General features: G+C 39.6%; 1 protein-coding gene across 1 annotated transcript in view; it reads right to left on the bottom strand.

The window, feature by feature from the left end:
• The window catches only part of DENND1B (DENN domain containing 1B), a 150,338-nt gene that overhangs the window by 88,295 nt on the left and 45,338 nt on the right, over positions 1–16,705 (bottom strand). Inside the window, exon 4 of the mRNA XM_058808514.1 lies at positions 7,616–7,665. Within this exon, the coding sequence (XP_058664497.1) occupies positions 7,616–7,665 (50 nt within the window). The remainder of the gene's footprint in view (positions 1–7,615; positions 7,666–16,705) is intronic.

The following is a 16,705-nucleotide window of genomic DNA, read 5'->3' on the forward strand; positions in this document are numbered from 1 at the left end:
CCCCAGTCTACCAGTCAGAGCGCACAAATATTTTTTTTAATTTATCCCCTGCAATATGGGGCAGGGAGGTTGTTAAGGTTTTGCTGATTGGTTGGGGTTTTTTTTTAAATCTCCAGCAGAATAAAACATAGAAAATCTTCACCCTAGGGAAAAAGAAAGCAGCAGTTAATCAAAGGGCAAGAGAAGCTACATAGGACACAGGGATTTTTTACTGTTTCAGACGTGCATGACAAAGGTTTAAAAATTAGCTACCTGGTACCACTACCCAGCCTATAGAGTCTCCCACTCTTTTCAGTTTAGTTTAGCCCCTCTTGAACATAAAGTGACTAAGATGAACCAAAAGCCTGTACTGAGCATACAACATTAGAAGATACACTTACTCCAATATAATCACCCATAATTAATGGACTTTTTTCCATTAGGTAATTAAACTCAAATCATTAAAACAAGTACTTTCCTCAGCTGCCTTCAGCAGCCTGGAATGACCTAGTGCTCTCTTTAACCACTGTAAATACTCAATGGCTTGAGCCCAGTCCCTCCCTGCTCAGGTTCTGGGGAGCCGGGATGCTGCACACTGCACTGACACCACAGAGCCATCAATAACGTGGCCCTACTGCACCCCTGCCACCCCTGTGGTGTCCTCTGCCACCTCTCTGCACTTTGCTCCTACCTGCAGAGAGCAGACTGCCATAGAATGTGCTGTGTGGTTTCAGCAGCCCTGAGCGCCCTGGGGCTCCCACAGAAACCCAGCAGCAGCTGCTCAGCTGGAGCACTGGAAATGCTCCAAGCAGCGACCTCAGCTGCCTCTGCTCACACCCTCCCTCAGCTCGGCCATGTCCCAGTCTGAGCCCTGGAGCTTCCAGCAGCCAGGCCTGGCTTCTCCTCACACCATGGAACACCTGGCAGGGTTAGGCTGGAGGCTCTGTGCACAACCATACTAATCCAAATTGGTTTTAATGTACTGTGTACACCTCTGACAGGCAAAATGTCTGTACACAGGGCCACTTTAAAAATGAGACATAAATTCTGATATTTTCTACTAAAAATAGCCCAGCCAAGTTATGAGTTCAGTGGGAAGTGTTTCTGATGCCACCTCACCATCTCCAAATCACAATCTTCCCTTTGCTTCTTTAAGAAAGGCAACTCTATGTTTGACAGTCAGCGTAAAAGTGGCCCAGCTTGAAAACTGCTTCCCACACAGTTTAGAAAGAGATGTGAGCAGCAAGTCCCAGATTTTTAATTTGAGAAACACTCCAAGGCTAAAACTGAATTTCCACAAGAACCCAAAAATTTGCATTTGGTCCCGTTTGCTTCAAAAGAACAGCTAACAGAAGCCAGTGACCAACCATCCATCTGGACTACATTTTCTGTTCAGTTTAAAATACTGAATTAATTCTGGGTTTCTAATCTGAGAGCTCCACTTAAGATGTGGGGGCAGCAAGTTTGCCTGTTTTTCTACTTCTCTTCAGCAGAATTAAAACTGACTATATGTAAGCCTTACCATGAAAAACAAATGATAATTGGGGATTTCAATTGATAGATGACCACAATGTATAAACCAGATACATAAAACATTCAACAAGTGCTAGCACTACAGTTTTAACACATATATAAAACACATACATAGCATGTTCCATCATGCAGACAAACACTGGCCAAGTGACTTGGGGTTTGTGCCTCTCTGTTTCACTGCAGCACATTCAGCTTGTTCAGAACTCAAGTCTCCCTGCAGCAACAGGCAGCAGCTCCTGACCCTGCTACCTGGACCACAGCATTGATGCCTCTCAAGTTTTCTTAGTATGAAAACCAGCACAAATAAAATGAAATTATCATATACCAGAATTCCCTCAACAAAATGTTACCCAGACTTTTTATTGGAGCACAAGATTAAGTAGTCCAGCTGCCAAACCTTTCTGCAGAAAGCTGGTCTAGTCAGCTGTTTGAAGGAAGCATGATCTGCTCCCTTGAAGGGGAGAGCAGGCACAAATCGTTCCCAACCAGTGCTGACATTCTCCTCACTCTTTCCTCTGCCTTGCTTTTGACTTACTTTCAACTCTTGCCCTGCACGCTTACTTTTAATGTTAGTTCAATAATAATAAATCATTAATAATGAAGAATGTGTGTAAATACTTATTAACCCTGCAGACTACAATGGGCTCTTTCAAGGTTATTACAGTTCACTATAGAAATAAAAATAGGTTTTAAAATTTTCTGTGTACCTACACAATGCAGAAAAGGCTCTTTAGTACCCACGGAGTAGGTAAAGAGTAATTTTAAAGATTTTTGTTTACACTACAGCCATTGCTTAGGCCTCATTTTAAGGGAGCCTTGAGAGAGTTGATTAAGGCAGGAACTGCATCTCTCCTTCAAACAAAAAGCAGCATATCTAATCACTAAATTTATCCTTTGCTCTCCACAAAAACTGCTCTTCTTCCAGATTATTTTGTTTAGGATAGAGAAGATGTTTGAAATTATATAAAATACTATGTACATGTCCTTGACCAATATAAATAATATACACATTTCTGACTGAAGGTTTTATGGCTGCTACTTAAACCTGAAAGTTTCATATGTATTACATTTCTCAAACTGATAGGGAAAACCAAACCCATCAGTCACCAGTCAGTCATCCTAATTTCCCAAATCAAAGAACAGAATAGAAACTGCTTCAAGCAGGAATTTGAAAACCAGATGTTAAGGTGGTGGTACAAGCTGATGGAGAGACTGGGGAGACAGTAACACCAGGCTGGGCATTCTCCTTCAGCTAACTGCTATCCCCAAATCTAAGCTTCAAGGCCTGTTTTCTTCACTTCCATGCCCATTACAGGATCCACAAGCACAGAGCTCAGGTTCTCTGTGTGGAGAGCTCCTCTGTTCCAACCAAGCTGCCTGATTTGAGCTCTGCCTCCCAATTCAGGAAAAAAAAAAAAAAAGTAACAGGAGAAAAACTGCAGAAGACATGAAAATGGATAATGTCACCACCAAGTAAGAAAATTCCCACAAATAAAAAGCACAGTTAGCTTATTAATGGGGTTATGTTTTCATAACAACAGAAGCATTTAAAGAAACCGCAACTACTGAGTAAAGAGTCTCACTGTGAGTATTCCAGTTGCAACAGAAGCCTGTCTAGAAGCTCTGTCTCAGGGCCCTGACCATCACACCTGGCCAAAGGTGTATGGGAGCACACAGCAGCTCCCTCAGCATTCCGGGTTTCCTCTCAGACAAGTGCACTTCTGCACACCCATGGAAACCAAACAACCCCTGTGTGAAATCAATAATTACACTCCTCACAGCACACACTGCAGCCTGTCCTCACACTTGTCTCACACACACATTCACTGTTACACAAAGGTGCCATAATACAGTGAGACACAAGATGAAAAGAACTCAGTTGTGTCTAACTGCTGCTACATTTTTGAGTTTGCAATCCCCCTTGCAAACTGATTGCAGTGCCTGAAGGGTACAGGAAATGCTACAGTTCATTTATCTTCACCCACACAGCTTGAAATACTTTCTTGATTATTTACTTTTCATTCTCAACTATTTACTCTGAAGGCAAAATTTTTGTGTAAGATATAACTGCCTTTCACAAGATCTGCAAATTCAATGATTTCAAGGCATCATTTTGCACTTCTCTTATCATAGCTGTGTTTCTGCACAGACATTTACCACAAATACCAACAGAAACAGCATCAGCCAGGAACAGGAGAGTGACAGTGATGTCATTCCTGCTATCATTACTCACTCACCCTAAAACATTATGAGTTAAATAACCTGCATGGTAATTCCCACACTCGAGTGACATTCTGCTGCTAAGGAGAAACGCCCTACAGCAGCAGCAGCATTGATTATCCTCCAAAATCCAACACTTGCCCATGACTGGGTGAGCACCATGGGGAAATTAATGTGGTACACATCACTGTCTCCATGCTGGTCCTACAGGCAGTTCCCAAAAGAATATCTAAAAAAGGCTTGTGTGCTGCACATTCAGCAGGAGAAATGCATCCTGAAAGGGAAAAGACTAAGGAATGAAAGGAGCAAGGGAAGTACTTATGGTGGAGAGAAATGGCAGAGGCTCAAAGTACAGATAAAAATGAGGGGTCAAGCAGTGACATAGCACAACTTCAGGCTGAACATGAAATGCTCCAAAAGGAACAAGGAAAGTTGCATCCTCACCAGTCATCACCCAGTTACACAACTGATGGATGTGGAGACTGGCGTATGGACTCTGCAGTCACACCTGAGCTCTGGGTTGAGAGGGAAAATACAAAAGGCTGCTGGAGAAAGAAAAGTGAAGCAAACCATGCAGGATTTGCACAGAGGACTCAAGCAACAAAAGAGAACAAAATGCTTTTTTCTGAAGCATTAATATTGCTTTAGCAAACACTGAAAGGAAATTAAAATCTCTGTCCTCAAATGTTAAATCTTCCTAGACCATATAAAAATAAATAAACGGAGTACCAAAGAAAAGGATCTTTCTTTGTAAATACATACATGCAAACTGCTAGAATATTATACACTTGTGCCATTATTAAATAGAAAATAATTTATTCACAAAAAGAGACATAGGTACTTGGAGCAAATGCTAAAGAACTTCTATGATGTAATAAATTTCTTAATCTCTTTAAAATAAAATGTCAGTCATAACTAGAAGTAACATTTTACATGTTTGTTTTCAATAAAAAAATTTATATAAAGCTCAAAGTTTAAGTCATGGCCAAAGAATGTTTTTTACGCTATTGTGCCTCTTTTGGCTTGACTTTCAGTTTCAATTTAATGGGAGTTTCCTTTAGATTTTTAATTACCACTCACAGTATGTACTTTTGATAATTAGTGTGAGCAGTGTACAGTTATTTACAACATCTCATAAGCTATGCCCGGTGAGATGATGCAAGCAGCATCAAACAGTGAGAACTAAATCTGGATCTCTATGATCATTGCAGCGAAGTGGAAAAAAAAAAAATCCAATAGATGATCTCATTTCTTTTTCAATTCCTTAATTAATTAACACAGGTGACTTGAAAGAAAATGGGTGACAGCGATCTTACTACTGGTGCTTTAACTTTCCTTTCTCTATAACTTGAACAACAGAGATTTTCTACTTTATTTAGTTTTATTTAGCTGGATAAGAGAATTAACACTCCATTATCTATAACTCTGCTGTGTAGTAGAAACCCAGAAGGAATCCATATAACAGTCACATTTTTTAAGTATCAGAATCAGTGGAAGTCCCTACTTTTGCACTAGTAATTTCTAGCTCTTAATAGGCTCAGACAATGCTTGAAGTATTTAATATTCATAAATATACGTATTCTATATATATGTATATAAATATATATCTATTACAGGTTGAGAAGCTATGCTCTCTGCAATACAATACGCTCAATGAACGAAATAGATATTTTCTATTTCAGTTCAAATGTTTCTGTACGGAAATGGTCATTGAAAATGCCTGTAAAATACCTGGGAGTATTAGGTGCCCCATCTACCATGATCCTATATACAAGGGGAAAACTATATATACATATATACATTCATCAGACAAGGGAAAGCATATGTATGGCTAGACAAACACTAAAATGATTGTAACATCTTAAATCTCCAGTAGAAAAAAGCCCTATAAAAAGGAACTTCAGCAGTGTTTTCTCGATCCTTTTCTTTATCACTCCACATGTCAAAATAAAAATCATTAAACGGAGAAAGCAGAAGACAACTAGTTATGTTTAAAACAATTGGTAAGGTGTGTCTACACTACAGAAAACACTGGAGCTGAGTATGAAATGGCAAAAACATCATGCAGCCAGTAAGCTGTTCACACAAACAACTCGCCAGCGACAGTTCCACTTTCCTGAATGAGCTTCCAGCATATCTGTCCTTTGCTCCACAATAGAGCTGCCCCTCCTCATCCATGCTGTTGCACTCCCATGATCCCAGTTGCCTTTGGTTCTCCCTGCAATCCCTCTGAACTCGGCTCCAGCTCCACAGGGAGCGGGGCACTGCCTGAGCAGGCTGCAGGCCAGACTGAGCAGCCTCACTCACTCCTCCCAGCACAACCCCAGCTTCCAGCAACCTCCACTCCTGGCCAGCTGACAAGTTGTATGAAATTTGTAGAAATTTGGCACTTTTGAGAACACTGCTTTACAGTCAAGCATGAAGCCAACAGTCAAAAAGCATTTCCGGGGAGAGGGCACAGCGTGGCTTAAACAACAAGCTTGCTTTCACTTTTAACTTTTTGTCCCCTTTGTTTTTTACCCCCGCATATAATCAGCAAAAATACATATTTAGCTATGCTAGAAATTCAAGTATTCCCACAGTTTATTAAGTTCATTCTCTTCATACCAGCAGCTAAGTGTCTTCTGAATGGTTCAAGAGAAATAGTTACAGTAAGACAACTTATTTGAAAATAATTACTCACTGCCACTGATTATCTTCTTGCCACTGGATGGCAGCAACAGAACCTCACCTTTTCTGTTATCCTCAAATTTTATTTCCATTATTCATCTTCATTACCAATTTTAAACAGAATTCTGTACGTATCTTAAGCACATTAAAGACTTTAATGCTTTAAAGCCAACCACTGACAACCATATTACTTAAGTCATTAAAACAGCTTAAAGGACAGTGAGCTTAGCCAGTTCAAAACCCAAACAACTTAATTAAATTCAGCTATAAAAGACTAAATAAGCCTAGTTTACTTCAGGGAAGTTGTGTTTATAAAGATCTTTATTTTGCCAGTGTGTTTTGCTGCAAAGACACTCTTCTTTCCTCTCTGCACACACCAGCTTTTCCTCTACTGACAGCAGCTTCTTGCATCTGATAGATGCTTCTCATGTCCAACTCACCATCTACAACTGATGCTCATGTTGTTCTGAAATTGGCTCAGCCTGCACATTACCTGGGTGTATCTTTCATTAATTATGCAAATCAAGCTTTTAATTCAATCTTTGCCAATTCAGACAATATAGGTTTTCCAAACCAAGTGAGTTCAATCTATTAAATAAATTAACATTAATCATTTTGACAAGACCAAATAAATATTTTCATTAATAAAAACATTTTATATGAACAATTTAAATGACTGGCAACATTATATGAAAACCAGACTATAACTGACACCAGAAAGGTAAGGACTAATTAATTATAAATAATGGTCTGGATTCTTCTCTGAGAAAAATCAATTGCATATTCAGCTACTTCCATGTAATTAAAGTCTTAATTTCTTTGAACTCAAACAACACATTTTCTGTACTGCTCAGGGAGTTTTTATATCCTGGTGCACCGTAACATTTTTAATGAAGCTGCTTACAGGAAACTGTATTACATCCTTATACTAACACAGATGGTGCTCACAATTACAGTGTACAAAACTGAGAGTTGGAATGCAGCTCCACCTGAACAGAAATATTCCTAAAATTCTGTAAGGATTACATTTTGCTGTGATAGTTTCCTACTAGTGACTTCATACTTACTTGAACAAAGGGTACGTTTTCTCTTCTGCAGGTGCAAGCATAGGGAATACATTACATCTGCCTTTTCTTTAAATCTTTGCTTGTAATTATGCTAAAAATCATTTTCTATAAAATATTTTTAAATAAATGATAACTGTAGCACATACCTTTCAACGTCAAAAGGAAAGCAGAACTTTGGAACGCTGTTCAGCACTTCCTGAAAATACAAGCAAAAGAAATGAAGTTAGGGGTTTTTTGAAAAGGCTTTTGAAAGGTTCGCTTTTAAAAAAAATGGCCAAAAATACTCATAACAAATAATAAGTTCGAGGAATATATGATTAGAAAAAGTACAGCACACGTTCCTGGACTGAAATAATTGATTATTAAAAAGGAATTAGGTTTTTGCTTTGGCAGATTGCAAAGACAATGCCACAGAAGCCCCAGGAGGGAAAGGCCTGGCCTGAAGGGTATTAACACCCTTCACATCCCCGCTGGGATTCCCTTCAACAAGGCCATATGGATTTTACAAGAAGCACCACACCATATGGGTAAGCCACGTCTGCTGCTACTTGTACCACAGACTAGCCACAGGGACTTCTGACAGATCCTGGCTCAAAAATACAAATGTTGTTTCAATTAAAATGCAGGCAGAGAAAAGGGAATGAAGTTGGCAGCAGAATGAATTACAGAAAGGTATAACAACTCTATACATGTTCCATAGTCAAATGCTGAAAGTGATGGAAATCGCCTACTGGTCCAAAGCAGAAATTTATATGATTAACCCTTTGGGTCTCACAAGCAAGCTTTGCTATCAATAAAGGAAAGGCGGTGGGGGAGAGCAAAATCCACCAGATCTACATTCATACCACAGTATGAAAGGATAATGTCTCTCTTTCGTGCAGAATTTTATTTAAGAAGCTGTTTAGTGGCAAATAAAATGTGTTAATTAAAATATAAAAATGCTCTCAAACTAGTCAACGTTTTTCTTTTTAAAAAAAGTGAATTACCAGATCATTTAGCAGCAAATATTAAACAACGACTTTACAAGATCCTAGAAAATAGGTTTTATTTCCCTGCTCCCAGCTGGGAAAACAAACCCCCTGTGAAATACTTCAGCAAGAAGAGACAGTTGACATCCATGCAGTTGGACAAAGCTGCAGAATTCCTTTTTTGTAGCAGCCCAACAGACCTGTATTTCTGTATACAAGAGCTGGCCTGCAAGGTTTGTTTTCAGAAAAGAGCACATGGATTACAAATTTCCAGGGCTGCACAAGAGGGCTTAAGAAGCTGATTTAAGGTGTTAGCACTGCAGCCTGAACACCCTGTTTACTGCAAGTTGGACAGCCAACTCCCATTAGGGGAAATTCTGCATTTAAATTCCTACACACTACAATGACCACTTACTTCAAACACTCACCAGGCTCAGTGGATAGTGTAAAATACAAAGAGCCCACACAAGTTAATTAGCAAGAGAGGAAGAGTTCAGGAAAAAGACACCTGTGACTACAACATGCGTATGTTAGCTCCAACACTGTAAGGGTATATGATGTGCCTCAGTAAATCTTCATGTGATACTAAATCAGGAAGTCAATGTTTTTAGAATTTCCAAGTCATACAAGAGATTTCAAGAAATCTTTAGAACTTTTTCTTGGTTGGCACAGTGCACAAAAGCCACAGATGTGTTTTGGGAAAGGTTATGAACTCCATTAAAAACAACAGTAGTACATAGAATATTCTTCAAAAGGAACTGCTCAAGTACCATCCTACCTGCTCTGAGTGCCCACTGCAGAAGGGTGAGAAGCAAAATATAAACAGAGCAGGTAAGCATTTGATTTCTGCAGTCAGGAACAAGCACACACAATGCGAGTAGTAACAATAAAAAACTCTAACAAAAGAGAGCAAGCAGAATAGGCTAATCAAAACTTCTAACTCAGAAACTTCCTAAACATTTACAAACAGTCTTTCACTTCAGGCTCATAAAGCTTGTTCTAAAGAAATAGTATTTAATTCTTCTTCTAAATCTGCACCTATTCTCACACTATAGGAAGTAATTTTTCTCCTCACTAACAAGGATTTTAATTGCTGCCTGGTGAGCTTAGCACTGACTCAGAATTGGGTATGGAAATGTATTCATTTACGTTCCCCATTGTATCCTCTCAGAATAAATTATCACAAGAGGAAAAGAAAACAAAAACAAAAAAACCGAAGGTATTAGCTCAATATTTTGACTGAAGAACCTGGAAATTACGGGTGTGTTTTGCAGCGCTGCCCGGGCCGAGCACAGGCCAGGGCTCCCCCGGCGCCGCCCGGCCCTCCCCAGGCGGCCACGCGCGCTCAACTTCTGCGGAGCGGCCTCCGCTCGCTTCCCAACTGGCAGGAGCATCCCTCGGGGGACAAGTCTTTAAACCTCCGCTCTCTTTAAAATTCAACCAGCCAGCAGGTCTATAGACTGGTGTATAAACAGTATAGACACACACACACAAAAAAAAAAAAAAAAAAAAAAATCCTCTCTCAGCTTATGTCAGTGACAAAGCAGCTCAGCAGTTGACTGCTTCTCCCCTGACAGCGTAAGCCGGGTTTACACAGATCAATAGATGGAAGTCCTACCTAGCTTCCAGGGCTCCGTCTTCTCCCTTAATTACAGGTGCTAGTCAGAATTTTCAAATGGAAAAAATGAAGCCCCCAAGGTGCTTCTAGATGAATTTAAAATGTAAATGATATTATACAGACACATTTGTGTACATATTTGTGTACAATTACAACTGGTACTCACAGCAATCTCTCTATTGGATAAAACTGGAGCTCTGTCTCCTAACGGGTCATCATTTTCAAGGCTCCTAACCAGCCAGGACTTCCTCCTGAGTCAATATTTACACTCTCAGAAAAAGAATAACATCATTTGTTGTCTTTTATATTCACAACCTGATAAAATGGTATAAAAATTGATAAATCCATTTATTTCTGAAGGCAAAAGGTTGTACAGGTCTTCAAAAAGCAAAATAGTTTGATTCACGTGTCCCAGGATTATTTCCTCCTCTGGCTCTCACAGAATTAGCGCTTTCAGAAATGGTCCTTGTGTCATAAACAAGGTGTGTACAGGGGGAAGATGATAATGATGTAAAAGAAAAGAATTAAAACCCACACAAGTAAAATTATCTATTTGCTTTTAAACACTGACTAAATATCTACAGGTGCATAAAAATTGTGTTTAATTGCTAAGTTAAAGGATAACTATCTCATTCTTCATGCAAACTCCAAAAGAAAGAAGAAAATCATAAAAATAATATCATGTGAACTGTGACGTGCTGCTTCCCTTGAAAAAAGCTTAAACAAAGACAGAAATTTACAAAAATACTTGCTTTATACCTACAGCACAGCAGCAGAACCCTGCACTCTCACAGGCTCATGGTGCAATGGTTTATTAATTCACTCTCATCAGTTGCACTGTCCAACTCCAGCCTGGCCTGGTCATGCTCACTGGCTCTACAGTGGAAGGATATTACAGAAGCCTGAAAGGTAGGAATTATTTAGTGTTCCTTGCTTGTTTTGGTGCCCACGCAGCTAATTCTGTGCATCACCATTTTATAAAGCAATGTAAACAATAGTAGTAGAAGATGCTTCTGAATTCATACATGCCAGCTTTGTGGGAAGAAAGGTTCTGATAACTTCATAGTCTGGAAAGAAACATGGTCAGTAATTAACTGACCAGTTGAGGCACTTTTGCATTCGGATATATCAGATTTTCCTCTAGATCTAAAGACAAATTATGAAGAATTTCCTGAAACTGTTCTACATAAAAATTAATACCTCATAGTAATACTAATTGTCTTGCTATTCATATCCACAGGGCAGTCCCACAAAAGTCCTGTGCACATCTCACCATTTCATTTCCAGTGTGACACCACAGGATGGGTGTAACACAAATGTGTGACATGGGAGTCTCAGTGTGGGTGGCAAAACACAGAGCCCTAGATGTGCTCTCTAAGATCTATCTGCTGCAATACTTCTATTCACAGAAGATAGATAAGAAAATTTGTGCAGTCGCAGCTCCCTAATAATAGACCTGGTCTTTCCAGCTAACAATTTACAGACTAACGTGCAGATAGTGCTGTGGTTTTTGACAGTTCTTTCTATGTCAATACAGCTGCCACGTAACACTTCATACATCCCTGACAAACATGCAAAGAGGAAGGAGATTCTGGACCACGTAGCAGAAGTTGTCACTAATGGATTCAAGCAAGATTAAAATTCCACTAAACTGAGCAACGTGTACATTTCTACAACCACAGATTGTTTTGACCCACAGAACAAATTCCACTCCACTGCTGAGAACAATTTTTGATCCTCTTTTAGTTGGCTAACATGTAAACCACAACTGGAAAGGCCCTACAGCCTAATGACTGACATTCAGAGGAATCAAGTTGCTCGTAATACTTAAGCACAGAGCCCTTTAGAATACTTGCTCTTCAAAAGGTGCTTGCATCACTCAGAAGCTTATTCAGAGAAATACCCATTGTGTAAAATGATTAAGAAGCTGAATACCTGCAAAGGAGGATGAGATCACTTACAGAATTTCAGCTAGATTTAATTTCTCTTGTTCCTGCTTCCCCCTGGCCACCATTCAGTTACATGCTTCAGGAGAAGATGCCAGACAGGCAGCTGAAGATTTTTAGTAGCTTTGTCTGCTAACTTTGTGCTCTACACAGCAACAAGGGAACAGGTAAGGGCACAGATAGATGAGGCAGCAGGACAGGAAGACTTTAGACAACAAGGTAATGGGATGAGCTTGAGATCTTAGAGAAGCAAAATCACACCAACAACTCTCGTAGAGATGGCAGTGGAGGTCCCAAGGTCAGCTGTACCTGTGACTGAACTTGGAGGTGATTGTTGCAGCATCACTTAGAACCAACAGCATGTTAAATACACACAAAAAAGGAATGAAAAAAACCTTAAGGACTGGAAGAGTGAAGGACCAGGATGTGGTGCACTCCAGCTGGAGATATGCTACAGAATGTTCTTGCCCTGAAGAGCAGACTAAGGCTGCTGTCCCAGGCAGTACCCTTTTTACTGCTCTCACAGCAGCTTTCAAAGGCACTCCACAAGAAGGAAAGCTAATCCTGCACGATTAATCTCACTGTCCTACAAGACTGAGGCATAAGACTTTCTAAACTACCACAGAGTAAGTTTTAAATTTCAGAGATTTGACTAAATTATAAATTCTTGGAGTCTCTACTTGCCTATTTGCTCCTGAATCTCATCACATAACCAGACAAAAATAAAGCCTATTTCAGACAGGTATGTCCAGTATAGCATACAGGGACTCAATTCAAATATCGAGCTCAGTTACAAATAAAACCAAAATGAGGTTCAGCACAGGTTAATTTTCCTGCTTAAAGAAAAAACCCTTCAAATTTCCTGGAACTCATAATAAAAACATAAAAATTGACAATGCTCTTCTTTCCCTTTCTAAGGGGAAAGGAAGTTCCCCTTAGAATAAGTTTAGATTCAAATGTTACTATCCACCTCTACTATTGGCAAGGCAAACAAAAACAAGATAAATACTACTTCACCACAAATCTCTAGCATGCATGTAATATTAGTATTCCACGTAGCAAAAAAATAGTTTTCCCACAGTTCCCTGGCTCATGTCAGGGAGATTATCATTCCCTAGGCAGTATCAGAGTTCGGAAAAACAGGAAATATGTCTTTCCATCTCCACTCTTGAGATTTCTATGTGAGCAACGTTTAATTTTTAAGGTGGTAGAGTATTTACTACCTTTGAGAAAATTAATTACATTTTGCAAAAAAAAAAAAAAAAAAAGGGAAAAAGAGGGGGCACCACAGCATGGCACACAACTTTCTTTCACCATGCAGCAGGTGAAAAGTGGCTGTTTATTAATAAATACTTTCCATGTCTAACACTATCTGGAAACTCAACAGAGAAGTTCTCTTAACTAGAATCATAGGAGACATCATTTTCTAAACCCAAATGTGTAAGTCTCTGAAGGTCAGGTTAAAATCCCCAAGCCATCCAGCTAAAGGAGCAGCAATATTTGTTTCACTCAAGACCTTTTCAGATCTCAGATCTCTCCCTTCTCACAGCAGCAGTCAAGATGCAAGTCTGGCAGCAGTGCTGAGAACCTCCTGCACATCCTGTTCAGATGCTGTTTCACCACTTGTGAAAAAATAATTACTGTCAAAGAAATCACAAATTGAAAAACTGGTTCATAATTATTTGTTTTACCTGTTGTTTTTTCATTCCGCCTTTGAATATTCTGACAGCAAGGGACAGAACTGAGCCTATTTGCAATAAACCCAACTCTTTCTATTCAATATATTCCTTTAAAGTGAAGATTGCAGTCTCAGAAATGTCTGCAAAACAGTATCAAAGAACACCACAAGTAGAGTGTAGCTGACACTCTGGTCAAAAGGCTCCTATTTGCAAGATTTCCTTCTCAGCCACCAAGAAAGGCTATTTATAAAAGGAAAACGAACTATAAAAGAACATTACAGATAATGACTATCTGCATTAGCATGAAAATGAAATATACTTAAAAAATCATAACATTTCAAGCATTTAAGTAGACAAACTCTACTCCTGATGCAACTTGATACATTTCAAATTGATTTTAATTCCAAGCATATTTTGTTCCAAATATATTCCAAATATTTTTCCTTCACTAAGTACTGCATTAGTTACTTAAAAGACAAGTCCAGAAACAAAGAGTGTCTGTAAATAGTAGGATGCCATTCCTTGTCTACAAAGCTTTTAGTGAACAACTGGCCAGCCCAGTAAATACGTAGTACTGTGTATACAGAGTGGTCAGCACCAGCCCTGCAGACTGCTCCTACTCAGGTTGGGCATGAAACTGTTTTGTAAGCACCAGGAGATGCTCTTCCAGAATCACAACTTCCCACTGGTTATTCCACAAAATGACTGCACAGCACAGGCCATGAAGAAATCCCGATTTCACTGGCAATTCAGAAATTCAGTAGTCAGAAATCTGAGCATCAGGTAAATTAAGGAACAACCTGAGCGCCATGCTGAGAGAAAGCATCTGTAGCAGAGAGTGATTTATGCAGACAAACAAGGTGAGGCAGTCCAAAAGCCAAACCCTTGTCTGGGCTCATCCATGCCTAAATGTGCAGCCCTGTGGGACAATGCTGGCTCCCATGGCTGGGTCAGCAGCAGGGGAAGTCAGGGAACCACACACCACTTTGTACAGGGTACTGAAACCAATGACATGTGGGGGCTGACTTGCTTGTCTCTGACAACACTCTACAGCCAAAAGAAAAGGAACTGAGAAAGGAAATCAGCTTCTAAGGAACCTGCTAGAATTGTAATTCCTTAAATAAAATTATTTGTGAAATTTTTATAAAGGAAACACTTATTTCTTCTTTTACACTCGGCAGAGGTTACATTCTAAGCTTCATCATAATGCAGCTCAGTAAGAATTGCTTGCAGTAATAGTTTTTCAGTACTAAATTGAGATATTATCAAGTGTGTTGAAAAACAGAAGGAAAATGAAACAACGACAGACCAAAGAGGGAAAGGGAAGAAGGAAACAAGCATAAATTTAAAGTGTTAACTTGCCCCTAGTGTTACCCAATGCAGACAGATGATTATCCCAAAAAATAAAGTGCAGTGGACATACAACTGGGTGTCTTTTTCCCTAGAAGATTGCCATGTACACTCACTTTACCTACAGCTGAGCCTGTCCAGGCCTTCTGGCTCCCTGCTCAAAGCCTCTGGCAGCTTTATTGCCAGCAGTTACTGTGCAACAATTGCAGGCTGGTGCTGCTGCACATGAGCATCAGTCAGCCACCTCAGCACTCTGACAACCAGCTTAGCTCCGACCTCTGATACAGCATAAGCCAACTCTGAACAGCTAAGACAGGAGGGAGGCAGCTTTCACCAGCAAGCCAGGCAGCACAAGCAGCTACAGCCAAGAAGATTTTCAGTTCCTTCACTTTGATCAGAAGAAGGAAACTGCCCATGTGTTTCTCAGGGGAGACACTCATAAATCTAAACTAGCATTCACAACACTTACTGAAAAATTAGCCAAAATCATGTTCCTACAGCAGAACTTCTCTATCAATTGAAAGAAGTCTTCCCTCTTCCAAAATTTAGTTTAAAACTCAAGAATGGGTGCAGTGAGTGTTCACTGGCCCAGTAAATTTTCTCTAATTGTCATTAGTGCCTAGTGAAGGCTAAAGGGCAGAAATGAGCATGCACTGTACCCTCAGAGACAGATGATTTCTCATATGTAGATCTTTCATTACCAACTGTACATTAATTAATGACTGCACACAGAAACAGACACACAAACCCCAGACACTCAACATCTCTGCTTAGGGGGGAAAACAAGTAGAGTCTACCAGCTAGATACTTCACAACAAACTTAGACCTTGAAAACTTATACAGAAGGAACAAGCACCAGAAATAGTTACATTTTGATGGATTAACCTATTTCCTTTGCTGATCATCTGCCTGGAACTGCTTCACCTTCCCTTATTCCTAGTCCAAGGTCCCAAACCAAGTAGCCTGAATCCTTCCAGCTGCAGCCCACTAATCACCCTTGCATTGCTGCTCCTGTTCCTGACTTTAGTCCCATCAAGTCTTGTGCTTTGCCTGGTTCCTTGATTTCATCACACATGGATTATGCACTTGGATCCCAAACCATTTCCTAATATATGCAATATGTAAAAGAGAATTTTATTTAACAAAATATCAACAAATTATTTGAAGTGACACTTGAAATACCTGTAGCAGTAAGAGTGAACCAAAGTACCTCAAAAGCTCTCTGAGTTCTGCAGAAAACTATCATCAGGAAAGGCAGAAGAGCCAAGAACCAAATACAGGGTTCAGGAATATTGCATCCAGTACTTAATACACAAAGGACAGGATGTTCCTAAAAGTGCAGCAGAGTAAGCCTGAGACACAAAACCAACACTGCCAGTAAGAGAGGCAACAAACTGAAAACTGAAATGGAATGAGGGTATTAAGGAAGCAGAGGAGAAAGTATAAAGTATCCCAGAATAAGGAATTAGTGGATATTCCACTGGAATATTCTGAGGGCAGCTGAGGTCAATCAACAACGACACCACACATGACAATTTGGCAGTCTTTCTAGAAGATGTTCCAAATGATTGTCATCACTACTTCAGCCATCAGTTAATTTTTCTTCTTTGGTTTGGCACATCACCATAGGCTGGAATCTGATTTGGCTTTGAAATAATCTAAATCAGTAACAATT

Source organism: Ammospiza caudacuta, chromosome 7 (genome assembly GCF_027887145.1).
Source record: "Ammospiza caudacuta isolate bAmmCau1 chromosome 7, bAmmCau1.pri, whole genome shotgun sequence".
NCBI lineage: Eukaryota > Metazoa > Chordata > Aves > Passeriformes > Passerellidae > Ammospiza > Ammospiza caudacuta.